Source organism: Gadus morhua, chromosome 4 (genome assembly GCF_902167405.1).
Source record: "Gadus morhua chromosome 4, gadMor3.0, whole genome shotgun sequence".
NCBI lineage: Eukaryota > Metazoa > Chordata > Actinopteri > Gadiformes > Gadidae > Gadus > Gadus morhua.
Window position 1 is genome coordinate 587708 of NC_044051.1, and position 26340 is coordinate 614047.

Below are 26340 nucleotides of genomic sequence, written 5' to 3' on the forward strand. Positions count from 1 at the left end.
GTTCTGAAACGCCAGCACGCGTGCCCAGAACGCGTTCCGGCGTTTCAGCGCGCGCGCCCAGCGTTTCAGCGCGCGCGCCCAGAACGCGTTCTGGCATTTCAGCGCGCGCGCCAAGAACGCGTTCCGGCATTTCTGCGCGCGCGCTCAGAACGCATATTAGCATATTAACAGCACGCGTGCTGTTAATATGCTAATGCGCTCCTCCCCTCAATTTTCTCAGCCAATAGATTTGAGCCGTTTTCACCTAATCATATGCTAGGGCAAACACACAGACAACATCAGTCGAGACCAGAGCTCTTCTTTCGCGAATCTTTTCTGTTGCGTCGTTCTTAAAGTCGAAAGATGTTTCAAATTAGGTGGTTAATGTGGAGGTGGTGAACACTACAAGTACATACACTTTGACTATACACTATCTAAGCTACTTGACCGAACATTGTGTATGGTAAGTGCCGTGGCAACTATGATAACATAATTAAAAAATACTTTTATTTATAGCGTATCGTTTATTACATTTATTTATTACAGCATTACATGAGTCAGCTTATTCGTCTTCTGAGTACAATAAAAACAATAAAAGAGTTCAGAAGTTAGAGTTAAAATTCCATTAGAAGTAAATAAGTCCGTCTGAAGTATTAACATGCAGTTGCAGGTTTTAGCCTGTACGTGGTAGTAGCCTATAAGACGAGGTATAATTCACTTCATCAGTTGGAATGAGACAGATAGAAAAAACTATATATCTATATCTATATATATATATATATATATATATATATATATATATATATATATATATATATATATATATATATATATATATATATATATATAATATAGGGAGGTGAGGAGATAGATACTACTACAACTGATACTATGGTAACCATTGGTACCCAACAGACCATGCCCTTTAGGAAGACTTCCATCCTGCTCCTGTCACATTACATAAATAGTTGGTGTATAGCCTATGCAGAAAATATTGCAGCCAAAATTGCCCCCAAAATATTCACAACATTTACCATTTAACCATCCCTTTTCACATTAAACTGGCCTCTACTCTTGATACATTTGTAACTCACCTACAAACTCACTCATAGCCTTTAATTTAGTGAAACGTTTTGGTCACCTTTTTCCTATTTCTTTTTCACAGTGTCTACACGTCAGGTCATGGTGAGGAATATATGAATCATATATTTATATTAGTTAGTTAGTATGTTATTACTATATTGTTATTAAGTGAACATCAGTCCATGTGTTACAAACAAACAGCAGAAATCAAATGCCGGGAGGAGGGAGAAGCCTGTCTGGGCAGGCTCTATACACTGCGGTCCCGGTCCAACCAGCACCTGCCGACAATCTCCTGATTAGGAGTGAGAGAAACTGATTCGCGAAAGAAGAGCTCTGGGCCCCGTTTCCCGATAACGATGGATCTTCGCTCGTACGATCATTCTCCCGATGGATCTTGCGATCCATCGATAATTTCTTTGGAGCGTTTCCCGAAACTCCTCTTAACGTGAACGCGCATTCGCTGCACTCACGACGTCGTAGGATTGTAACTGTCTACTGACACGGTGCTTAAATGGGCTCTGTAGGAGGGGGAGACGCAGGAATGTCGCAGGAAAATTGTGTTAAAAAGGGTTAAAATATATCCCCATCAAGGACAACAGCAGAGTAGCCTACGAAAAAAATAGACTGCAATTATATGATTGCTAAAGACATTAAAACACAATTGATTAGGCTTAAACCGACATATATCAGTCCTAATCCTGAATGCACTGTGCGTTTCACGGCATTTTCCCCCCTGAAATAATTCCATATGACAAAAAATTAAAAATAGCTTGTGTGACAACTACATTTATCTTAATGGGCTGATTTCTGAAACATGCTTTGCGCAGCAAAGAGAGCCGACTTAATCTGATTCCGCATAAGGGTTTCCTTGATTGATAATTTGATTGGCTATAAAAGCCCCTCCGGAAATAGGGTAAGGTATGTATTGATGAGGAATACAACGAAGCCCACCGTCTGGCCCGGTGCATCGTTGAGCGCACGATCGGGAGGTGGAAGTTGCGCTTTAGATGCCTTCACAAGTCAGGCGGAGGGCTCCAGTTTTCGCCGGCCAAGTCATGCGCCGTGATATGTGTGACGGCTATGTTGCACAACATTGCAGCTAAGGCTGGGGTGGCATTGCTTGAACCGGAGGACGCTGAGGACGATGACGACGAGGAAGATCGGTGTGAGGACGGCCTCCCTCATAACTACGCGGCTGGTTTTCATGCGCGTCGAAGAGTGATTGAGACTTTTTTTTAACCCCCTCCACCCTCCCACATGTCACTAAACATTCCCGTCAACGTGACCAATCCCCACCATATCCCAGCCTTTTACCTGCTCCTTTGCTTGTTTTTTATAATTTATTTTATTTCTTTATTTTAAATTTTTTTAATTTAATTTTATTTTTTACATTATTTTATGCTACGTTTTATGAGTAGCCTATGTCAGTCTGCACAAATCCCCCCACTTTCTCTCACACATTTTGAGTGCCCTGCCTGCGCAAACATTTTCTGGACTGTCCCGTTTTATTTTGGCCATTTTAACATCTTTATTAATAAATTAATTAATAATCTTTATTAATTACCAAACTAAGAACATAAAGGCGCAATGCGTTTTAATAAAACGCATCCAATAGACGGAATGTCCGATGGTGTCGCCACTGAGGCTATAGCTGACGATTCTCTTAGAGTCCTACGAGTACCTACGAGCACCCCTGGAGTACTCGTTAGCTACGAGCGTTTTCAAGACGTTCGTTCCCCACGATGCTTTCGGGAAACGCGGTGAAAACTCTACGATGCCCTTTCGACGCACTTCACGATCCACTTAGGCTAACGACGCTTTCGGGAAACGGGGCCCTGGTCTCGACTGATGTTGTCTGTGTGTTTGCCCTAGCATATGATTGGGTGAAAACGGCTCAAATCTATTGGCTGAGAATATTGAGGGGAGGAGCGCATTAGCATATTAACAGCACGCGTGCTGTTAATATGCTAATATGCGTTCTGAGCGCGCGCGCAGAAATGCCGGAACGCGTTCTTGGCGCGCGCGCTGAAATGCCAGAACGCGTTCTGGGCGCGCGCGCTGAAACGCCGGAACGCGTTCTGGGCGCGCGCGCTGAAACGCCGGAACGCGTTCTGGAAAACCAAAACGCGTTCTGGGCACGCGTGCTGGCGTTTCAGAACGCGTTTAATTGAAGTCGAATTGTGGCACACTCGGCTTGCCATAGCAAATCACATGGGTGGCGCCACGAGCAGTATAAAAAAAAAATGCGCTGCGTAGCGGTTACCAATGAAGTACGACATAACATGTGTGTGTGTGTGTGTGTGTGTGTGTGTGTGTGTGTGTGTGTGTGTGTGTGTGTGTGTGTGTGTGTGTGTGTGTGTGTGTGTGTGTGTGTGTGTGTGTGTGTGTGTGTGTGTGTGTGTGCGTGCGTGCGTGCGTGCGTGCAGGTGTGTGTGAGTGAGTGAGTGAGTGAGAGAGAGACTGGGGGAAATGCAATATGTTTGCACACAACATAGTTAGAGTGTGTTAGTGTTAGCTGCTATCAGCGATAAGCTGACCTCATCTCTCCATGGCTCTGACCAGGGCGAATCACCCCATCACTAGGTAGATAGATATGTAGCATATGTGTGGACCAAAAAAAAGAGCCAAGAGGCAACCAGATGGTCCGTCACATGACAGGAAGCAGAGTCCCCTAACAGCCGACAGCACAGGAATGAATATTCAAGCTACGGGACCTTTGGTTAGTGGAATGATGGCTATGTTGTAAAACGGCATGATTTGAATTCCTAAAGCTGATTATGCATTACCCTGCTGTTGCTATGAGGTCTGTCACTACTACTACTACTACTACTACTACTACTACTACTACTACTACTACTACTACTAATATAACTACCATCACTGCTACTAACAACTACTACTACTACTATAGTCCTACTATAGTAGTAGTAATAGTAATAGTACAATAGCAGTAGTATACTACAACATGGTTAACAGAAATTATGAATAATTATGAATTATGAATAATTCAGTCAAGTAGGAATTCCAGACGCGTTCCCTCCCAGCGCCGCCGTCCAATCAGGACGCTCCATCACTGTAGCGACAGTTCGCTCCACTACAGCGCGCACTCCACCGGCACGCGCCCTTCGGCGCGCTGGAAGCCGATGTCATTACCCGCCGCCGGGCCGCGGGTAATGACATCGGCCGCTGGTCACTGGTACCAAATACAAATGCTTTCAGATCAAAGACGGAACAGAGGAGGGTTGACAGCAGGCATGGCTCGAAGGTTATTTAGAGAAATAACCGGATCATAAACGGAGTGATGGAGTGCGCGGGTTCAAGGCCTGTGACGGCGGGAATCTGCCTCGCTGCTGGAGTCCTTGAGCCGTAGGAGCCGCTGTCCTCTAAGCGGGGAATGTGTTGTTCAATGTAAACTGTGATGTACAATCAAGCTAGACTGGGTGCCCCCAGCCCGTTCTGACGGCGGCGATTTGATTTCGCCCCGCTGCAGAAGGGTCTGGAGAAGAGCAATACATTTCTTTCTGCTTCAAGTTCCGATACGCTTTTGCGGGAGACAGGCTTCTCCCCCTGGCGCGCTATTGGCCAGTTTAACACAATGACGACAGGGAGGCGACGGCAAGCATCCAATTGCGTACAGAGTCCCCTACCTCAGACCAAGCTCCATCGGCTACAATCATACACGTGATAGGCTCGCTTGTAGCAGACCATAGCATGTTAAGTTACACATGTACATTATCGTTTTAACGGCAGGTACCTATCCTTAAAACGAATATTACATGTTTTAATTTTCAACATGTGTTTAACTTGGCACTTCCGACCACTTTGTCAACCCAGAATCACATTTATTTGACGAGTTAAAAGTAGGTCTTTTACCAAAAGAAAAAAATTCTGAGGATGAACCACTATTTAATTACAGTGCTATGAAGGTAATTAGAAAAATGAGCTCTGATTAAATCTGTCACTGTCTTCTAGTGCAGTCATTAGAAAGGGTCTCCCCGGAGATTATAGTTTGGTATAAACCGCCTCCGCTGCGCGCTAATAGAGTGTGTATCCTCGCCTTTTTTAATTAGAGCTCAACTCCATTGAAGAAGTGTTGAGAAGAGTGTGAATATGAGACTGACACTGTTGATGCTACTCACTGTATTACAATAAAGCTGGCACACGTGCACGAACACAGACATGCGTACACGCGCACGAACACAGACGCGCGCACGCAGGGACAAACAGACACGCGCACACACAGGCACTAACACACGCACGAACACAGAGACGTGCTATACACGTGCATCAACACTCGCACGCACACACACACACACACACACACACACACACACACACACACACACACACACACACACACACACACACACACACACACACACACACACACACACACACACACAAACTATCCGTCTACTTTAAAGGCTTCGACGTTTGGGACAATTCCAGCGTTCTACATCGTTTGATTTATATAAAAGCAAAACAAGTCCTCATCAGATGAAACAGAAAACATCAAAGATAAACAAGCCGTTCCTGTTCCTCTCCGACACGAAACCCCTGCCCACACACGCAGACACCCAAAAACAACCTCCACACATCCACTCGGTTGAAACAGGTTTTTATCGTTTTTCTTTTTTCACTCCTCATTTATCGGTGAGCTGTGGGAGCCGGGATGTTTGATTGACAGCCGCCTGGCTGGGTTCTCCCGCCTGCGGGTGTACCGCAGTGCGGTGTCACACGACGGGACGCCAAGGTTATCAGCGCCAGTTACAGAGACTATCTCAAAGTCGCAAAAACTCACTCTTTTGGGAAAGTAGCACTGACTTTCAGAGACCGAAGGGGACACGAGGAGTGCTGCGCAGATGCGGGAGTTATGCGGTGTCCTTTGAAGAACCTCGATTGAAGATTGTTGAGATGTATTAGCCTACCTCATGTAGTATAGGACTAAAGCCTTATATGGGTGGTAATGAGGCTAGGAGGGTTGTTATAAAGTTGTACGGACACAACATAGGGGAGACCGGGTATATGGTTGTAACACATTTTTCTTCAGCACCTAAAACTATAGGCCTATATGTTTTTAAAGCTACAGTTCTGGACCTTTTTGACAAAGTACCCACATTTGTCTGCTACAAGTGGCAACCATATAAATCTCCTCAACTGTATCACGGATTTTGTGAGATTATGACAAATACAGTATACCGACAACCTATCTACCGGGCTAGGTTGTAACACGTACTGGGGTAGGTTGTAACACGTACCGGGGTAGGTTGTAACAGGTAGTCAAAATGCAAAAAAACAATGGGACTCCATTTGACATGCAGATTTAATGATAAGCATAAGCAACAGGGTTTGAAAATATATTCACCAAACAAAATATTCTTAAACTTTTGTAAATGAAAACATATGCATTCTGTGTGTGTGTATGTGTGTGCGTGTGTGTGTTACATTGGCAAAGGCAGGCTGGATGCCACACACATCTATAGCCTATGCCTATACGCGTATACAGAAAAAATAGAATCGTATAACATACAATCCATGCTTCACATAGAGAATAAAGATCATATTAATGTTATGAAAAACTATAAAAAACATACCGTTTATACTTTGTGTGTGTGCATTTGTGTCTCTTGAGAGAGAGAGCTGAACAGTTGTTTTTATTGAGAACAGGGCCACATCTTCAGCATCTTCTCTGGTAATAACTTTGTATGTGAGGGGAGATGGTAACACTTTCAAAACATGCATTACAACCCACCTTGCCCTGGCATCCATTCCTAAACTAGCTGTATCGGCATGGGGCTTTGGCATTAGCAAGGGAGAGACACACCATTCTTTACTAGAGAAACTATAGTTTGACCTGATATAACTCATACAACTTTACAACGGTAACAGTAATAGAAAAAAAAACATAAAAATAAATAAAAATACTTTCTTACCTTAAAAATTGGATTTCTCTCGTAACTCCTGGAAAAATGGCGCCAACTAGTGGAACATTTCCATGAGTGATCGTAAAGGAACGAGGAGGACACCGAAACTGTCACATGGCTGTTCCTGAATCCTCGGACGCCAGCTTTCCGAGTTGCACGTTTGACGTCACTTCCGGACTCGGAGCATTCATAGCGTCCTGTTTGTCTTTGCTATTGTGGCATGGAGTTGGCTAGTCGTTATTTATTGTTAGCTACATTAGCCTCTTTAGCAAACCAGCCTGAAAATGAACACAACTTTACATTGTATTGCACGGACAGCAAGACCAGGCAATTTATAAATTGGTGAACGGAATAAATTAGCAATGTAATCAAGTGTGTAAGAGCATTTAAAATCGACATTAAATTGTCCTACGTGGTACAAAAGCAAAAAATAAATGTCTTCATGGGCGCAGCCATTTTGTTGAGAGCGTCATCACTTTCTCTCGGTCTACTCTCAAGGCTTGATTCCACCGGAGGCGTACGCGCCGCGGTCACCGCTGCTGATCGCTTCCACTCTAATCAATGAGACCATTTCCACCGTTCCACAATATGTGTTTTAAACTTCATGTAACTTTTTAACTTGTATATTATGAATCATTATAATGGCTTCAAATCTTCAAAAACTGATAATTATTGACCAAACTTCAAAATTCATGACAACTATATATGTATTGATGGATTATATACCAAGTGTGTTAGTGACGTTTGAATTAGTAACACATTGAAATCCCAATAAAATGTCAATTCAATGTCAGTTCACAAAATAAATGGATGTTTCCAGAACAATTTCCTGCAAAGTGACATTTATCCACACGGTGAAACGTAAAGTAATCGCATAGCAGTGCAAAACAAAAACAAATACAAAAGAATACCAGATGGTACATAAAAACTACTATAATCATATGGTTCTCAAAGCTGCCCTCTAAGGGGTACATTTGTAAAAACAAACAATACACACATAAGTAAAGGAAATTCAACTTCAAATTATGTTCAATTTTACATAATTTTTTCCTCATTGACATTGCTTCAAACCTTCCACATTCATCCATTCATTCATTCATTCATTCATTCATTCATTCAATCATTCCGAGGGTTGATGCGATCATTATACGTGCTTTTGTTAAAAAAAACCAGTAGATAAAACGGAATGCTTAAAAGGGCTATTTTAAGTATTCTACTAAACAAACTATCTGCAAAACAATCAATCTGAAAACTTAGAACAACAGATCATTGATTTTATTTAACATAGAATCTACACGAAATGTTCTGAATCACCGCACCAAATGTTTTCCTGCAGCCAGCGCTGGGTTCGTGATTCTACGGTTTAGTCTTGCAAAGAGTTCACAGCTTTCGTGGTCCTGCTGTTGACAAAGTCAATCTTCCTATACCCAGCCTGTTCGAGACAAACACAAAAGAGCTCATTGGTATGTTAATGTTACGTACAATCTAAAACACGGTTTTTAAGCACTTCCACTGCCCGATACGTGCACCATTAGCCTGGTTCGCCAGGCGAACACATCTCCTCCATCTTGGTTCTCAGCACTAGACATCCTGCTGGCGTTTTGCCCCATCCTGCTGGCGTTTAGAGCCAAGATGGCCACTAGGTGAATAAGGCCCATTGTTTTGAATGTGTTTTTCACACACATAAATGTAACACTCCAGACGAGAACAATAGCAGCGAGCCCCACCTATGTTTACTATGCTATTATACAACAAGCCACACCTACTTTACCGTTCTTTGTCTCAGGCTTAAGTAAACAAAACCCAACCAACGAGCAACAGTTTTTTAAATGACTTGTGTTTGTACTGTAGTGTACTGTACTGTAATGTACTGTAGTGTACTGTACTGTACTGTAACGTACTGTAGTATACTGTACTGTACTGTAATGTACTGTAGTGTACTGTAGTGTACTGTAATGTACTGTACTGTAGTGTACTGTAATGTAATGTACTGTAGTGTACTGTAATGTACTGTTCTGTAGCGTACGGCCGGTGCTTCAGGATCAAGAGAAAACGGACTGACTGACCCACAAACTGTGTCCTTCAGATACACGGGGCGAGTGTGAGTGTGCGAGTGTGCGTGCGTGCGTGCGTGCGTGCGTGCGTGCGTGCGTGCGTGCGTGTGTGTGTGAATGACTGTGTGAATGACTGTGTGAATGACTGTATGAATGTCTGTGTGAGTGAGTGAGTGAGTGCGAGTGTGGGTACCTTCCGGTAGGCCCCGTGGAGCTCGCTGTGTCTCCACATGGTGTGTGAGTGAGTGAGTGAGTGCGAGTGTGGGTACCTTCCGGTAGGCCCCGTGGAGCTCGCTGTGTCTCCACATGGTGTGAGTGAGTGAGTGAGTGCGAGTGTGGGTACCTTCCGGTAGGCCCCGTGGAGCTCGCTGTGTCTCCACATGGTGTGTGAGTGAGTGAGTGAGTGCGAGTGTGGGTACCTTCCGGTAGGCCCCGTGGAGCTCGCTGTGTCTCCACATGGTGTGCAGCAGCAGACAGGCAGCTTGCCCGGCCCGCGTCGGACCGAAGCTAGGACACAGAAACAATCCATTGTCCCTTCTTTAATGACTGGAACAGTCTCCATGGAACAGTCTCCATGGAACAGTCTCCATGGAACAGTCTCCTTGTAACAGTCTCCATTTAACAGTCTCCTTGTAATAGTCTCCTTGTAACAGTCTCCTTGTAACGGTCTCCTTGTACACTGTGCTGTCCTCCCTTGGGCCGCTCAAAGCGCCTTTACACTCGCTGTTGTTCGTTTGACGAGTACGAAACACGAGAACATTATGTAACTCATGTATGTGTGAGCGGGGTTTGAGTTAGGTGGGAGCCAGTGGGAGCTGAGCTCCCATAGAGAGGTCTGGCTCCCATGAAAGCAGCAAACTCAAATATCTGTGGGGGTCTCGGAAAATACAGCAGCATAATATTGTAATTACCAATAAAGCTATTTTCCCTTCCACATGCAGAGTGATATTGACGTTAAGTAAGGGATAATAGAACGCCGGTCATTATCGGGAAAATAAGCCCAGACAGGGCGAACCGGACACGGACGCGAAACGGAGGTGTCTTGCTTCGACCTGAAGGGGCTTATTTACGACTTACTTTCAACAACTCAGCTCAAGGCCGGTACGGTCTCCACCCCCCCCCCCCCCCATCAACAACTTTAAGAGACCCCCATAGAGATGGAATCATAACTCAAACCCTGTGTGTTATTTATTGTCTGCTGTGGGCAGGCCTGCCTTAACCTGCCATTGGGCCCTGGGGCTGAGAGGTTTCGTAGGCCCCCTGAGAGGGGATCTTACAATGAAGATGTGTAACTTTTTTCCGACATTTTGCCGTTGTTGAGCGCGGGGGGGGGGGGGGGGGGGGGGTGAGACGACTGTGGCTGTGGTGTCAAGAGGCCACTGGCCCTCTTTTTTCTTGGCTGATGATAGGCCTCTGATCTTTGTAAGCCCCAAACAAAAATTCACATTGTCTTGGGCCTTCGCCGATCGGGGAGCCTATCATGGGCCAGTATAAAATAAAAAATAAACAAATATATATATATATATTTTTTCTTTTTTTACTGCAGCTCATGATAGGCCCCGACCGGCGAAGGCCCTGGGGCTTCAGCCCAGTCACCCCGGGCATTAAGGCGGCCCTGGGGCTTCAGCCCAGGCCACCCCGGGCATTAAGGCGGCCCTGGGGCTTCAGCCCAGGCCCCGGGCATTAAGGCGGCCTTGGCTGTGGGCCATTCCACGCTTGTAGACACTTTGAAAGCGTCAGATATTTATTCTGTTGGTTTGAATTGAAGTTGCCTGCGACAACAATACAATACTAGTATTTTAATATAATACCATTTTTCCGAATAATGCAGTTGGTCAAAACGCAGCTAAAAAGGTCGAGCATTTGACACATAAATATCCATATATCTAAAAACATATGCGTGATTGGCTATTGATAATCAGGCGCTGTGACAAGGGGAGCTCAGTGTGACCCCCCCCGCCCTCCACGTGGACTCACCCGTTGTCCTTGGTGCTGATGTTGATGACCTTGGGCAGGGCGCCCTGGTTCACGATGGCCTTGACGCTGCTGGTGTCGTTCTTGGTGAAGTTGGTGAGGATCTGACAGAGGCAGACGGTGAGCTCCGTGGGGACCTCCGTCCCCTGGTCCGAGTGGGGCAGCATGCCCACCAGCTCGGGCAGCACCTGCTTCACTGGGGGGGGGGGGGGGGGGGGTACGGCAGGGATCACCACTCTGGACTCAGTCAACACCGTCTTGGTCATGATCGGACTAATAACAGATGGTGGCTTTAGATGATTGTTATCCTCACATTTTGGGTCAAGATGAACCAAGACAGGGGAGTTTAACTTATGTTATGGGACTTTAGATCACATGATACAATCTGCCACATTTACCTGTCCATGTTTATTAATGTGCATTGTCCTGAAAAATAAGATAAAAATAATAATAATATCCTGCTGGGATTGAGTGGACTACCATTAACTAGTTACTCTCTAGTAATTAAGCAGGCGCTCTTAACTAAAGGGACGTATGGTGAATTCTGATGCATGTCGTTTACCCCGGGAGGGTTAGACAGTACAGAGACAGGTCATTAAGGAGCAGGTAGGGGTTAGACAGTCCAGAGACAGGTCATTAAGGAGCAGGTAGGGGTTAGACAGTACAGAGACAGGTCATTAAGGAGCAGGTAGGGGTTAGACAGTACAGAGACAGGTCATTAAGGAGCAGGTAGGGGTTAGACAGTACAGAGACAGGTCATTAAGGAGCAGGTAGGGGTTAGACAGTACAGAGAGGTCATTAAGGAGCAGGTAGGGGTTAGACAGTACAGAGACAGGTCATTAAGGAGCAGGTAGGGGTTAGACAGTCCAGAGACAGGTCATTAAGGAGCAGGTAGGGGTTAGACAGTACAGAGACAGGTCATTAAGGAGCAGGTAGGGGTTAGACAGTACAGAGACAGGTCATTAAGGAGCAGGTAGGGGTTAGACAGTACAGAGACAGGTCATTAAGGAGCAGGTAGGGGTTAGACAGTACAGAGACAGGTCATTAAGGAGCAGGTAGGGGTTAGACAGTACAGAGACAGGTCATTAAGGAGCAGGTAGGGGTTAGACAGTACAGAGACAGGTCATTAAGGAGCAGGTAGGGGTTAGACAGTACAGAGATAGATCATTAAGGAGCAGGTAGGGGTTAGACAGTACAGAGACAGGTCATTAAGGAGCAGGTAGGGGTTAGAAATTACAAAGACAGGTCATTAAGGAGCAAGTAGGGTTTAGACAGTACAGAGACAGGTCGTTAAGGAGCAGGTAGGGGTTAGACAGTACAGAGACAGGTCGTTAAGGAGCAGGTAGGGGTTAGACAGTACAGAGACAGGTCATTAAGGAGCAGGGAGGGGTTAGACAGTACAGAGACGGGTCGTTAAGGAGCAGGTAGGGGTTGGGCTTGAGGCTCCAGGACGGCTCTAGAGCCTGGGGCCGTTGGGGATTGAACCCGGGACCTTTCGGCTGAGTATCCAACACCCTGTAACCACGACAATACCCCCCCCCCCCCCGCGTGAAGTCGATACAGGGGGAAGAGGGGGCACAGTGTCCTTGTTATGATGATTCAGGGTGTCTGTGAGAGGACTGTTGAGCTGCTATGGGGCTCATCTGCAAAAACAATTGTCAATAATCATGGCTCGTAGTGACGTGTTAGAACGGACTCTGAAGGTGACGGGGGGGCGGTGTGGGGGCTGAGGGGAGCATTTAGGAACATGTTTGGACAGAGGTCAGGGAGGTCAGGGAGGGTCGGGGAGGTCAGGGAGGTCAGGGAGGGTCAGGGAGGGTCGGGGAGGGTTGGGGAGGTCAGGGAGGGTCAGGGAGGTCAGGGAGGGTCAGGGAGGTCAGGGAGGGTCAGCGTACCGATGGGGGCGTGCAGCTCGCGGTAGCGGGAGAGGTTCTTGACGAGGGCCACGGCCGTGCGCCTCACGGAGCGGTCTCCCTCCTGCAGCATCCGGCGGACCTGCTGGAGGCCGTTCTCCCGCAGCACCACCGTGTAGCAGATAGCCTCCGTCAGCTGGGCCAATGGGACAGGGGAGTGACAGTGAGCTGGGCCAATGGGACAGGGGAGTGACAGTCAGCTGGGCCAATGGGACAGGGGAGTGACAGTTAGCTGGGCCAATGGGACAGGGGGACAGGGGAGTGACAGTGAGCTGGGCCAATGGGACAGGGGAGTGACAGTTAGCTGGGCCAATGGGACAGGGGAGTGACAGTTAGCTGGGCCAATAGGACGGGGGACAGGTGAGTGACAGTCAGCTGGGCCAATGGGACAGGGGGACAGGGGATCGACAGTTAGCTGGGCCAATGGGAGAGGGGAGTGACAGTTAGCTGGGCCATTGGGACAGGGCAGTGACAGTGAGCTGAGCCAATGGGACAGGGGGTCAAGTGAGTGACAGTCAGCTGGGCCAATGGGACAGGGGGACAGGGGAGTGACAGTCAGCTGGGCCAATGGGACAGGGGAGTGACAGTTAGCTGGGCCAATGGGACAGGGGAGTGACAGTTAGCTGGGCCAATAGGACGGGGGACAGGTGAGTGACAGTCAGCTGGGCCAATGGGACAGGGGGACAGGGGATCGACAGTTAGCTGGGCCAATGGGAGAGGGGAGTGACAGTTAGCTGGGCCAAGAGGACGGGGGTCAGGGGAGTGACAGTTAGCTGGGCCAATAGGACAGGGGGACAGGGGAGTGACAGTTAGCTGGGCCAATGGGACGGGGGTCAGGGGAGTGACAGTTAGCTGAGCCAATAGGACGGGGGTCAGGGGAGTGACAGTTAGCTGGGCCAATAGGACGGGGGTCAGGTGAGTGACAGTCAGCTGGGCCAATGGGACGGGGGACAGGGGAGTGACAGTGAGCTGGGCCAATGGGACAGGGGGACAGGTGAGTGACAGTCAGCTGTGCCAATGGGACAGGGGAGTGACAGCTGGGCCAATAGGACGGGGGTCAGGTGAGTGACAGGTAGCCCTCAAATGGATCAATGTTTACGTGTTATTTTATCATTGAAAAATACTAACAATGAAAAATAAAAAGTTATACATTTGCTAAAATATTAAATATAAGCCAGATATTTATATTATATATCATATCAAATATTGTCCTTAGTATTGGGTGTATGTATATATTTGTATCATAATTATTATTAATGTATATATTATTATTTATCAAGTTGCATATCAGCATAGGTATATAAAACCTTCAAACAAATACAGAATTCTATCTGGTATAGCGATGTCCCTTCCAGCACCAACTCGGGGTCATGATGAGCTACGGTCAGAGAGGAGGTCCACCCAGCGCACCATGCCCTGTCCGGCCGTGATGTTCTGCAGCGCCCCCAGCGCCGCCTCCTGGGTGAAGTTGCTGCCGCTGCGCGCCATCAGAGACAGGTACATGCGCACCGTGATGGCGCTCCACAACCACTCGATGCCGTGCGGGTTCGCCTTCTCCTCCAGCAGGGGGCGCTGTCGCTCCAGGTCCTAGGGGGTAAGCGGAGCGTCAGCTGCTGGATGACAGACAGCGCTGTCCTCGGAGAATGTGGGTAACCCTTGCAACCGCACCGCACGCGTTACGAGAAAGGTGAAGACTGGGATTGAAAGTTCAATCATCGTTGTGTTAATCATTTCAACATCCTACTACACGTGCACCTACCTCCCGTGCAACAAACAGAAGGCGCAAAGAGGTATAAAAAATACTGAGAACTCAAGAGCTTTGTGTGAGATGAAACGTTCCTCACAGAAGCTTACATTAATGAATCACTAATTAACAATAGTTAACATATTAATGAGCATTATTATCTAGCATTAGCGTTAGGGTAAGTGGGTTCAATAAAGTATCAATGAATAACTAATGAGTACCTAATATTACATGAACACCATTACCTTAGTTCACATGAACTTCATTAGTAAACATGAACCCCATTAGATAATTATACTGACCCTTTGTTAAGTGTTAACCGTTAGTGAATGCTTATTGCCTCATTAACGATCGTTAAATAAAAATAAATCGTTTATTAACGCCCCCTTATTATAAAGTGTCACAGATGGAAGGTTTGCGGAGGGACCCCCACCGTGGTGTTCTTGGGGGGCCGGTGGGCGAAGCAGCCCGGGGACCAGGTGGAGGAGGGGGGGGGCGGGGCCTCCGACAGGTCCCTGAAGAACCTCGGAGGAATCTCCGACTCGATCGCATACGACAGGTTGTGGAGAACGCACACACAGTTCTCTGTGGCCTACGGGAGGGGGAGAGCGAGAGAGAGAGAGAGAGAGAGAGAGAGAGAGAGAGGTAGAGGTAGAAAGAGAGAGAGAGAGGGAGAGAGGGAGAGAGAGAGAGAGAGACAGAGACAGAGACAGAGACAGAGACAGAGAGAGAGAGAGAGAGAGAGAGAGAGAGAGAGAGAGAGAGAGAGAGAGACAGAGAGAGAGAGCGGTAGAGAGGGAGAGGGAGAGGGAGAGGGAGAGAGAGAGAGGGAGAGGGAGAGAGAGAGAGCGAGAGGGAGAGAGAGAGAGAGACAGAGACACAGAGAGAGATTATTTGAATTGAAGTGGGATGGCCATAACTGTATATCCCATAACACAGCATATTGTAAACAGGCATCAGTGAAGTGGCAGGGTGTTTCCCGCTCCTAGCTGGAAGGCACCGGGTTCGATGCCAAGTGCTTGCCGCCTAACCTGTAGGCCTCCTTGAGCCAGACGACCCCTGACCTCTGGCCCCTACCTGCTCCCTAACGCCGTGCATCTGACCAGCAAGAGGCCTTCTACTGCAAACAAAATCTACCTTTGGGTACAAAATAAAGTAACTTGAACTTGAACAAATTGTGCATGGTTGACCCTAAGAATGGCCTCGTCTGAACAGCATGTTGTTGTGATTGTGTTATTGTGGGGGCCTTCGCCTGAAGAGTCTGAGCCTGTTGTTGTTTTATCTTATTTTAATTTTATATTTATTATACAGGAAAGTATTAAAAGTAACAAAGTTACAATTTAAAACGGGCCTGTCTCAGTAAAATAGCTGATTCCCAGCAAGTTCCTGTTGTGCAGCACATCTAACATGTGACTGTGATTGTGTTATTGTGAGGGGCTTAGCCTGGAGAGTCTTAGCAGAAGAGGAAGGCTCTGGGCCACACCACTGGGCGGGGGGGGGGGGGGCAGAGACAGAGAGCCCCAGAGGAAGGCTCTGGGCCACACCACTGGGCGGGGGGGGGGCAGAGAGCCCCAGGGCTGACCTTGTCGTCGGGCTGGTAGTCGGCGATGGTGCCGCGGATGTAGTAGACCAGGGCGTCGATGAGGTCCTCACAGTCCCTCATGGCCTTCCTGCAGTCCGGGCCGGCCGAGCTCAGGTTGCTAGGGAACAAAGCAGCCGTTGAACCCGGGCATCGCGCCGCGCCGGCAGCTAGCACTCTGACCAGGCCGCGCCCGCTGAGATTGCCTTTCGGTCGCACTATAACAGAATCCTGGTTTGTAAATACCAGATAAGGTTTATTGAAATGTCAATACATGAAAACCGACTTTAACAATGTTATCAGATTTCAAACTATCCCAGACAACGTATTTTTACGCCAGCGAAACTCAGACTCATAACGTCAGCTGAAGCGTGACTCGTCGACAGCGGGGTTCTTCGGTGTGTTGCTAGGAGCAACGCGGAGCCGCGGCCGTAGACCTGACAGGAGGAGGGTGAGCTCAGCGCAGAAAGGACCGCCGTGAATAACAGACCAGTCCGTCATCGCTCCCGCCCGAGCGTTGCCATGGTGTCTCTGTGGGGTCCTGGTTCAGATAATACCCCAACACGCCTGATACCCCAACACGCCTGATACCCCAACACGCCTGATACCCCAACACGCCTGATACCCCAACACGCCTGATACCCCGACACGCCTGATACCCCAACACGCCTGATACCCCAACACGCCTGATACCCCGACACGCCTGATACCCCAACACGCCTGATACCCCAACACGCCTGATACCCCAACACGCCTGATACCCCAACACGCCTGATACCCCAACACGCCTGATACCCCAACACGCCTGATACCCCAACACGCCTGATACCCCAACACGCCTGATACCCCGACACGCCTGATACCCCGACACGCCTGATACCCCAACACGCCTGATACCCCAACACGCCTGATACCCCGACACGCCTGATACCCCAACACGCCTGATACCCCAACACGCCTGATACCCCAACACGCCTGATACCCCAACACGCCTGATACCCCAACACGCCTGATACCCCGACACGCCTGATACCCCGACACGCCTGATACCCCAACACGCCTGATACCCCGACACGCCTGATACCCCGACACGCCTGATACCCCAACACGCCTGATACCCCGACACGCCTGATACCCCAACACGCCTGATACCCCAACACGCCTGATACCCCAACACGCCTGATACCCCGACACGCCTGATACCCCGACACGCCTGATACCCCGACACGCCTGATACCCCGACACGCCTGATACCCCAACACGCCTGATACCCCAACACGCCTGATACCCCAACACGCCTGATACCCCGACACGCCTGATACCCCAACACGCCTGATACCCCAACACGCCTGATACCCCGACACGCCTGATACCCCGACACGCCTGATACCCCAACACGCCTGATACCCCAACACGCCTGATACCCCAACACGCCTGATACCCCAACACGCCTGATACCCCGACACGCCTGATACCCCAACACGCCTGAAAGGAGCCGGTGTTTCCCCCAGCACAGTTTAGTTAAGGCGGCCGCCTTAACAACAATAGGGCCCCGCCTTGACTACCAACGTATAAAATATATATAGATATATTATTATTATTATTATGCATTAACAAAGCACAAAACTCTCGTAGGGAAAGAAAACATGATTCCATCAGGTACAAAAAATAAAGATAAATAATGCATTGATGCTGCTCGAAACAATAGTCGTGTGAACTGAAACCACAAACTGAAGCCCTAATCCCCCCCCCGCCCCCAAACTTCATTTTCTGGGGGAACATTGGGAGCCATCAATAAACCATTCTCCCGACCCTCCTGAACAACGAGAGTGGAGCTGAAGTCACAGAGACGTGACGGACACTGAACTGGGGGGGCGGCCGGGTCAGCTTTCCTCCTGGAGTAGTAAGAAATGGAGTTTGTGCGACTTTAAAGCAGCACAATGCACTATTCATGTCAATATCTGAATGTAGGCCGCCCTGCAGTCCGCTCTACTTCCTGCTTCCTGCTAACATTGTTCTCCCCCGGACATTAGGGTGATAACATCTTTGACAAAAACCAGCAACAAACTGTCTGAGTCGATCCCCACAGCGTTCTGCTAATTACAGTTTTCTCCAGACAAAAGGATGTTGCTTCACGACGGCGCTACTGAAAGAAGAAGATCTTAAAAAGATCGCTTGAGACCAAAAGCGCTGCTTCTCCCGCGCCTCCACGACGGTATCTATGAGGCGGTGGAACGTGGCCAGCGGAGGACGGCGGTCCTCACCGCAGACACCCGGTGGCGTTGTGGAAGGTGTCGGCGTCGGCCAGCAGCTCGTCTTTGGGGTTCTCGCCCTCAGACAGCCCGGAGCACGGCACCAGAACCTTGGAGGTGAGGACCGAGAAGCCGTCCTGGGACAGGTGCTCCTTGATCACGTCGTGGGACGAGAGGTTCCACAGGAGACCTGTCAGGGGGAGACCGTTAGAGAGACAGACAGGTAGCACGCTGTAGACCTGTCAGAGAGAGACCGTTAGAGACAGACAGGTAGCACGCTGTAGACCTGTCAGGGGGAGACCGTTAGAGAGACAGACAGGTAGCACGCTGTAGACCTGTCAGAGAGAGACCGTTAGAGACAGACAGGTAGCACGCTGTAGACCTGTCAGGGGGAGACCGTTAGAGACAGACAGGTAGCACGCTGTAGACCTGTCAGTGAGAGACCGTTAGAGACAGACAGGTAGCACGCTGTAGACCTGTCAGAGAGAGACCGTTAGACAGACAGGTAGCACGCTGTAGACCTGTCAGGGGGAGACCGTTAGAGACAGACAGGCAGCAGCTGTAGACCTGTCAGGGAGCGAGGATGACAGGAACCAGGGCTCCCCGTCACAGAGGCTCTCCTCAAACTGAGGTGAGGGGAGAGTTGAGGAGGGGGGGGGGGGGGGGGGGGGGGGGGCCCTGCTCTCTACAGGTTAGGCTGTGGACATCAGGGGATCGAACCACCGAGCTACTGTAGTTCCCTACCCCAGGATGGTGGGGCAGGAAGGCAGCACGGGGCTTCAGCCCCACGGGTTCAAACCAACAACCCGCCCCCTCCCACCTCGCGGTCGTCCAAACAACTTCTGGATCCAAGTCAAAGTTTGTTTCAGGGTCACTGAAACGACTGGCACACAGAATACACAAACACACCAGCAACGTGCCAAACAGGAGAGGTGGACCTTTGACTTAGGGCACAAAAACGTCAACAACGACGACAAAAACAACAAAAATGACGACAAAAACAACTATGACAACAACAACGACGTCAACAACAACGACGTCAACAACAACGGCAGCGAGCACTGACCGGTGAGCTGGCGACGGGCCTCCACGTCGCGGCAGCTCCGCAGCGCCCGCAGGATGAGGGCCACGCCCTCGCTCTCCTTCACCTCCATCTTGTTCTCGTCGCTCTGGAAGACGAGGTTCCGCAGGGCGCCGGCCGCGGCCCGCTGCACCTCCTCGCTGTCGCTGGGCAGCAGCTGCAGCAGCTTGGGGATCCCGTGGAGGTAGAACACCTGCAGGGGAACACACGGCCGGTCGGTTCACCGGGGCGCCAATCGACCAATCACAAACATCGTCGCCCAAGGGGTTCCGTCTCCATTGGTTGATTGGTGGACTGACGTTTCATCCAAAGAAAATGTTAAAATGGGAGGCATATATTGTACATCTAGCTACAGTAGATATTTTAGGGGTCTTATTTTTAATAGCCTTCATCTTTCATCCTGACAGCAATCAATAAACCAAATGCTTTGAAAGAAAACCACCTTGTATCTGTGGCAGGCCTGTAATGAGCCTGTCCAATCAGATCCTTCAGCCAAAGTGAAATGATACACTGGCCTGCCTGTCTACCTGTCCGTCTACCTTCCTACCTGTCTGTGTACTCAGAGCACATGACTGGGGTCTTCCAGAAGGCTAAGCAGACCTAATGCCAAAGCATTTTGGCGGAGTGGCTTTAGAAGGGCGCCTGAAGGTTGTGGTGGGAATTTTTTGAAAAACTAGTTAACTCCAAAACTCCCCCAGCTTTAAGAATAAAGCTGGATAAGTCCCGTTCCCCTCAGACACACAGGACGGGTCGTACCATCTTCATCCCCCCATGAGTACAGTAACAGGACGGATCGTACCATCTTCATCCCTCTATGAGAACAGACACAGGGCGGATCGTACCATCTTCATCCCTCTATGAGAACAGACACAGGGCGGATCGTACCATCTTCATCCCCCCCATGAGTACAGACCCACGGCGGGTCGTACCATCTTCATCCCCCATGCGTACAGACACAGGACGGATCGTACCATCTTCATCCCCCATGCGTACAGACACAGGACGGATCGTACCACCTTCATCCCCCATGCGTACAGACACAGGACGGATCGTACCATCTTCCTGGCGTCGGCGCTGCTGAAGCACTGCTTCTGGATGAAGCTGGCGGCGGTCACCAGGGCGTCCTCGCTGTCCTGCGTCAGCGCGGCCACCGCCCGCTCCAGAGTCAGTTCGGGGGGCTTCACCGCCCACTTCCTGTGGGGACAGGAACAGGAATTATGGAACGATTTTCAGGCTTTACAGTCACACACCGCGACAGGGAAGTCAAGCGCACACACTTTAGAAATACTGATTAAGTTAAATGTCCAAAAAAAATTACGAGACTTTGTTAATTTATTTCTAAGCGGTTTTTTTTTGGGGAAATTTGTCGATATTTCTTATTTCATGTATTTTTTATATTTTTTTGGTCTTTTATTTTCAGTAAATAAATTGTATTTGTATATACTCACTGAGCCCGGCCGCTGGCCCACTGGACGGGCGACTCGGGCTCCGCCCCCCTGGGGGCGTCCAGCTCCATGCTGACGGCCGACGCGGCGTCCAGACCCTCGAAGCACAGCTCCCTCCTGGCCTTGATCAGCCAGCTCAGCCCCACCCCCTGCTCCTCGGGCTCCTCCCCCTGCCCCTCCCCCTGCTCCTCCCCCTGCTGCTCCCCCTCCCGCTCCAGGGTCGCCCCGGGGAGGGTCACCCTGCTCCTCTCTGCCGTGCCGGTCTCCAAAGGGGCGGGGCTCTGGAACAGCCCGCCCCCCCCCGCCGCCGCCCTGCGGGGGGGCGGGGCCGCACGGGCGGGGCCCCGGGGCCCGGGGTGAGCGGGGCTGCGCCGGGCGCTGTAGGTGGCGCCGTGGAGCCGCGTGGCGTGCGGGACCTCGGAGAAGGCGTAGCGCTTGTGCGGCACCGAGCCGTACGGCCGCTCCGGCAGGGGCGCCATCTTGGGGGGGGCCCCGGGCCCCGGGATGGTGTAGGTCCCCAGGCTCCGGCCGGCGGACCCGTAGCGCAGGGGGGGGCAGGGCAGCACCGGGCTGGGGGCCGGAGACACCTCCACCCTCCGAGAGGGCCGGCGCAGTGACCGGCAGGACGCCGTCGGGGGCGGGCTGAAAGCGGAGCCGCTCCTCAGCGTCTGGGGACGGGGGGGACAAAGGTTCTCTGGTTCTTTATCGATCAAACGGGGGGACAAAGGTTCTCTGGTTCTTTATCGATCAAACAGGGGATAAAGGTTCTCTGGTTCTTTATCGATCAAACAGGGGATAAAGGTTCTCTGGTTCTTTATTGATCAAACAGGGGGAACAAAGGTTCTTTGGTTCTTTATCGATCAAACGGGGGGGACAAAGGTTCTCTGGTTCTTTATCGATCAAACGGGGGGGACAAAGGTTCTCTGGTTCTTTATCGATCAAACAGGGGGAAGGTTCTTTGGTTCTTTATCGATCAAACAAGGGGACAAAGGTTCTCTGGTTCTTTATCGATCAAACAGGGGGACAAAGGTTCTCTGGTTCTTTATCGATCAAACGGGGGGGACAAAGGTTCTCTGGTTCTTTATCGATCAAACAGGGGGGACAAAGGTTCTGTGGTTCTTTATCGATCAAACAGGGGGATAAAGGTTCTGTGGTTCTTTATCGATCAAACAGGGGACAAAGGTTCTCTGGTTCTTTATCGATCCAACAGGGGAACCAGGAGGTGAGTTGTGAGGATTGTTCGTTTTACGAGGAACAGAAGCTGAACAGTTCTTCTCTGCCGGGTGGTGAGCGTGTGGTTTTTCACGCGGTCTGCATTTGAGGATATTCAAAGCAGACGACAGAGACCGGGGCCTCACCGTGGAGCGAAGCCACTGATTGGTTCTTCCAGGATACAGAGCGAGGGAGGAAGCGATTTGATAGGTTCACCTTTCATAACACCCTCCAATAAAACGATAACACCAATAAGTTGCATTCATTTTATGCAACTAATATCATATAATAAAAAGAGCCAAAGATAGAGAGAAAGAAAGAGTGATAGATATGAAGCGATAAAGATATTGGAGGAAATAAAGAGAGAAGCAATAAACCCAAACACAAAGGAGGTAAGTTAGGAGGAGACAAAGATAGACAGAAAAATATAAATATAGAAAGACAGGAAGAGAGAGAGACGGAAAGAAAGAATAAGATGGTAACAAAAACAAATGAGAGAGAAAGAAAGAAGGAATGAAAGAAAGAAAAAGCTATACATATTAGAAATAAGGAAACGAACAAAAAGAGGAGGGAGACAAGAGAGAGAGAGAGAGAGAGAGAGAGAGAGAGAGAGAGAGAGAGAGAGAGAGAGAGAGAGAGAGAGAGAGAGAGAGAGAGAGAGAGAGGATCTTACGCTGTTGTGCGACGGTCCGTCTCTGTAGTCTGAGCTCCAGGACAGACTCCTTTGGGCATGATGGACGCTACCTGGATGGTGGTGGAGAGGGTTAGCTGTTCCATTATCAAGACATGTCTCACTGTCGCACTAATTATGTCATTACCTTACACACACATACACACTTACGCACAAATGGCAACGACGTGCTAATTACTCATTGCCACTGCGGAGGTTGATCCAATTGAAGATAAGTCAGCACTTAAAAGTTAAAATTGATTTTTGTCCCTCCCGACTCGTCACGATGAGCATGTGAAAGCATTTAGGTTCAACCCAACGTTGCTCCAGCTTTTAACCTGTTTCTGTGAGGGATCATATGCTTTATGTGAGTTTGTATTAATCACACCACCTCTGGTTGTCCGTACATGTCCGTTCAGGATCCGGTGAGGAATCGTCCCACGGTGGGGTTGGTTTATTAGAACCGTGAAAACACGGGAAACTAGACTGTAATAAATACTTCCTTTGGTCGATGGTTTATTTAAATGTCCCTTGTTGTCCCTTGTTTACTACTATGTAGTACAGACCTGCAATATGCCTGAGGTTTCTGTTCGTATCTACAAAGATCTCACACGCGCACGCACACGCGCACGCGCACACGCACACGCACACGCACACACACACACACACACACACACACACACACACACACACACACACACACAGAGAGAGAAGATATGCTACTCATTAACCTGTTGGGCCAGAAGCCGCTCCATTCAGTTGGTGCGTGTTGGCTGTGAGCTGTTGAGCCCAAACACACCAGAGCGATAATGGTCAAAACAACGTTAAACGGCCACCGCAGCTCGTCTAGCACAGTTCAATGCATACTTATTATTCCATTCTCTATGAGTTCACCATTGCAGCTCTCCCAACTTCAACCATACCTTGATATGCAGGTGTTATAAAGAGCGCTGACTAAATGGCCTACCGTTGGAGGCGGACTTCTTCCCCTTGCGGGCCAGGGTGAGCTGGACCTGCTGCTGGACCCGGACGCTCCGGTCGACGGAGTGGAACCTGGCCGGGCTCAGGATGCTGTGCTCGGCAGGCAGGGCCAGACTGCTGTCGTCCAGGACCTGAGGGGGGAGAACGGACTTGAAACAACCCTCGTCCCCCATCTCGGATCCTTCCGGTGTCGGTCAACGACGGCTGGTCGTCTCCCCCTGTTTTGAGGGCATAACTTCTCCGGTATCGGTTACTTATTGTCGTCCGCCTGTGTGTGTAATGGGACAGACCAGGTGCGCGGTCCCAGTGCAGTGCGCCAGGACTGTGTAAAGTTGCTATGCTTTGTTTCAGGGCGTCACCCGGTGTCATTTTACCCGAGGCTCTGTTAAAGTGAGACGCCCCGTTCCGCGGGTTCAGGTGAGAAGCTGAACGACAGTTGAGTCATTTGCGTGGCGAGGGAATGACGATCTAATACATCTTGGCTCTCACACACACACACACACGCACGCACGCACGCGTATTTCTCTGTGTGTGTGTGTGTGTGTGTGTGTGTGTGTGTGTGTGTGTGTGTGTGTGTGTGTGTGTGTGTGTGTGTGAGAGCCAAGATGTATTAGATCCAGAATTGATAACCCCCCTTCATGGCGGTCAACAGACGGCTTCCTTCCTCCTTCACAGGTCTTTCATATACTCCGACCCCATGACATCATGGAGGACTCCAAGTCCATCTACTCCCCCTGCTGGTCGATGGTCATACTGCAGCTCAATTAAGATCCCTGGCAATATATTGCTTGAATTTTCCCAATGGTAACCTTTCTTTATGTTATCTTCTTTAAGGCGAACAATTTGTCTTTCTTTTGTTTAATTGCGTTTGGAGGTTCGTCATCAAGGAATAATCCTTATATTCGTTTTTACGAGCTGTAGTGGATGACACGTGAGTCGTGACCCTAGGGGGCAGTAAGGAAGCGTCATTCTTTGAACTTTGTCATTAAAACTACATTTAGATTAACATCAGACAAGCTCTTAGAAATCATACGTTTTAATCATACACACAATCCTACATCTGTGTGAACTACATCCTGAGGAACCGACAGAAACGGGGGGCACGTTTTGACGTCTGATGTCGCAAAAGGGTTGGTGATGAAATGGCCTGTGATGGATGAGCGGTTTATCACAGCCGGTGTTAAAATAAGGGCCCCTCTTTTGATGAGACAGAGCTGAACATCTTAGTCATACAGCTTTTAGTTCATAATAATAAAGAATATTCCATTTAATGGTAAAGGATTTATTTGTTTTGTCAAATAAGGTTTAAACGGCCAGATATGCAATTTTTTTGTGTTCGTCATTTCGTTGATTGACGTAGCATCTGTAGTCTCTCTTCCTCTCTCTCCCACACATACAAAATAAACGGACTCTCATGTCGATTATCAAATCGTGGAATAGCGCTGGAGCCGTAGGGAGTGAATGGGCTGCTGGAGCTCCCGCTCTGAGCGACAAACATCACCGGGGATGGCGTTACATTGTAGTGAATGAACCCCCTCTCCGTCTGCAGACAACGCCAAAGGGGCCTTTTCCCGTCAGCGACCGACACTAAAGTGCCCTTGCCAACTGTCAGTATTTGACGGAGTGAGACTGTGTTGCTTAAACAAAGCTCACAGTGACTACATTTAACGATTCCCCCCATGTGTGTGAGTACTGTGACTTTGTCTAGTCAGCTCTCCTCTCCTCTCCTCTCCTCTCCTCCTCCTCCTCCTCCTCCTCCTCCTCCTCCTCCTCTCTCTTCTCCTCATCCTCTCTCTTCTCCTCCTCCTCCTCTTCCTCCTCCTCTCTCTCCTCCTCCTCCTCCTCCTCTCTCTCCTCCTCCTCCTCTCTCTCCTCCTCCTCCTCTTCCTCCTCCTCTCCCTTCTCCTCCTCCTCCTCCTCCTCTCTCTCCTCCTCTCTCTTCTCCTCCTCCTCCTCCTCCTCCTCTCTCTCCTCCTCTCTCTTCTCCTCCTCCTCCTCCTCCTCCTCCTCCTCTCTCTTCTCCTCCTCCTCCTCCTTCTCCTCCACCTCTCCCTTCTCCTCCTCCTCTCTCTTCTTCTCCTCCTCTCTCTTATCTCTGCTCTCCTCTCTAGCTCATCTAGGATTGTGTTCATTATCGTCGTACAAACATGACACACTACGTGTGTCAACATGTCAACCCCATTTAGATGTGTGAATTTAAAAAATATGTAGTACAGCTGAACCCCCACTGGGGGAGTTCCGCTGTAGTGAATCACTACGGTGACGCTCGTGCGGAGTCCTCCTCCCCATAAGCCACGCCCACTGACTGCCTGGACGGCGCGAGGAGAGGGAGAGGCCCCCGACGCTGCTGGCACGAGAGCCGTGGACCGCGATACCTCTGAGCAGCCAGCAGCATGGAATGAATCACCCTGTCCCCATCACACGTTTGTGTTTCACCTTCTCCCTGATG

At 49.4% G+C, this 26340-nt stretch overlaps 1 protein-coding gene across 1 annotated transcript; it reads right to left on the reverse strand.

Annotated features, from left to right (window-relative positions):
- Positions 1–7675: 7675 nt before the first annotated feature.
- On the reverse strand, positions 7676–24411 carry pkp2 (plakophilin 2). The gene is made up of 13 exons (XM_030353160.1): positions 23878–24411; positions 22914–22984; positions 21032–21696; positions 20639–20777; positions 19569–19776; positions 18515–18692; positions 16254–16371; positions 15105–15263; positions 14338–14514; positions 12910–13063; positions 11018–11210; positions 9460–9547; positions 7676–8418 (listed from the first exon to the last, which is right to left on the reverse strand). Exons 1-13 carry the CDS (start codon positions 24062–24064, stop codon positions 8350–8352), a joined length of 2406 nt encoding a protein of 801 aa, XP_030209020.1. The 5' UTR covers positions 24065–24411; the 3' UTR covers positions 7676–8349.
- Between the last annotated feature and the right edge of the window lie 1929 nt (positions 24412–26340).

What these genes read in the sequence shown, in the direction of transcription:
- pkp2 (XM_030353160.1), bottom strand. Translation starts at nt 24,064, where the DNA reads ATGGGGGACGAGGGTTGTTTCAAGTCCGTTCTCCCCCCTCAGGTCCTG. An exon ending in ACGGACCGTCGCACAACAGC is followed by an intron (nt 21,697 to 22,913) that starts GTAAGATCCTCT and finishes CCCCGTCCCCAG; the next exon opens with ACGCTGAGGAGCGGCTCCGC. An exon ending in CGAGCTGCACGCCCCCATCG is followed by an intron (nt 11,211 to 12,909) that starts GTACGCTGACCC and finishes CCCCCCCCCCAG; the next exon opens with TGAAGCAGGTGCTGCCCGAG.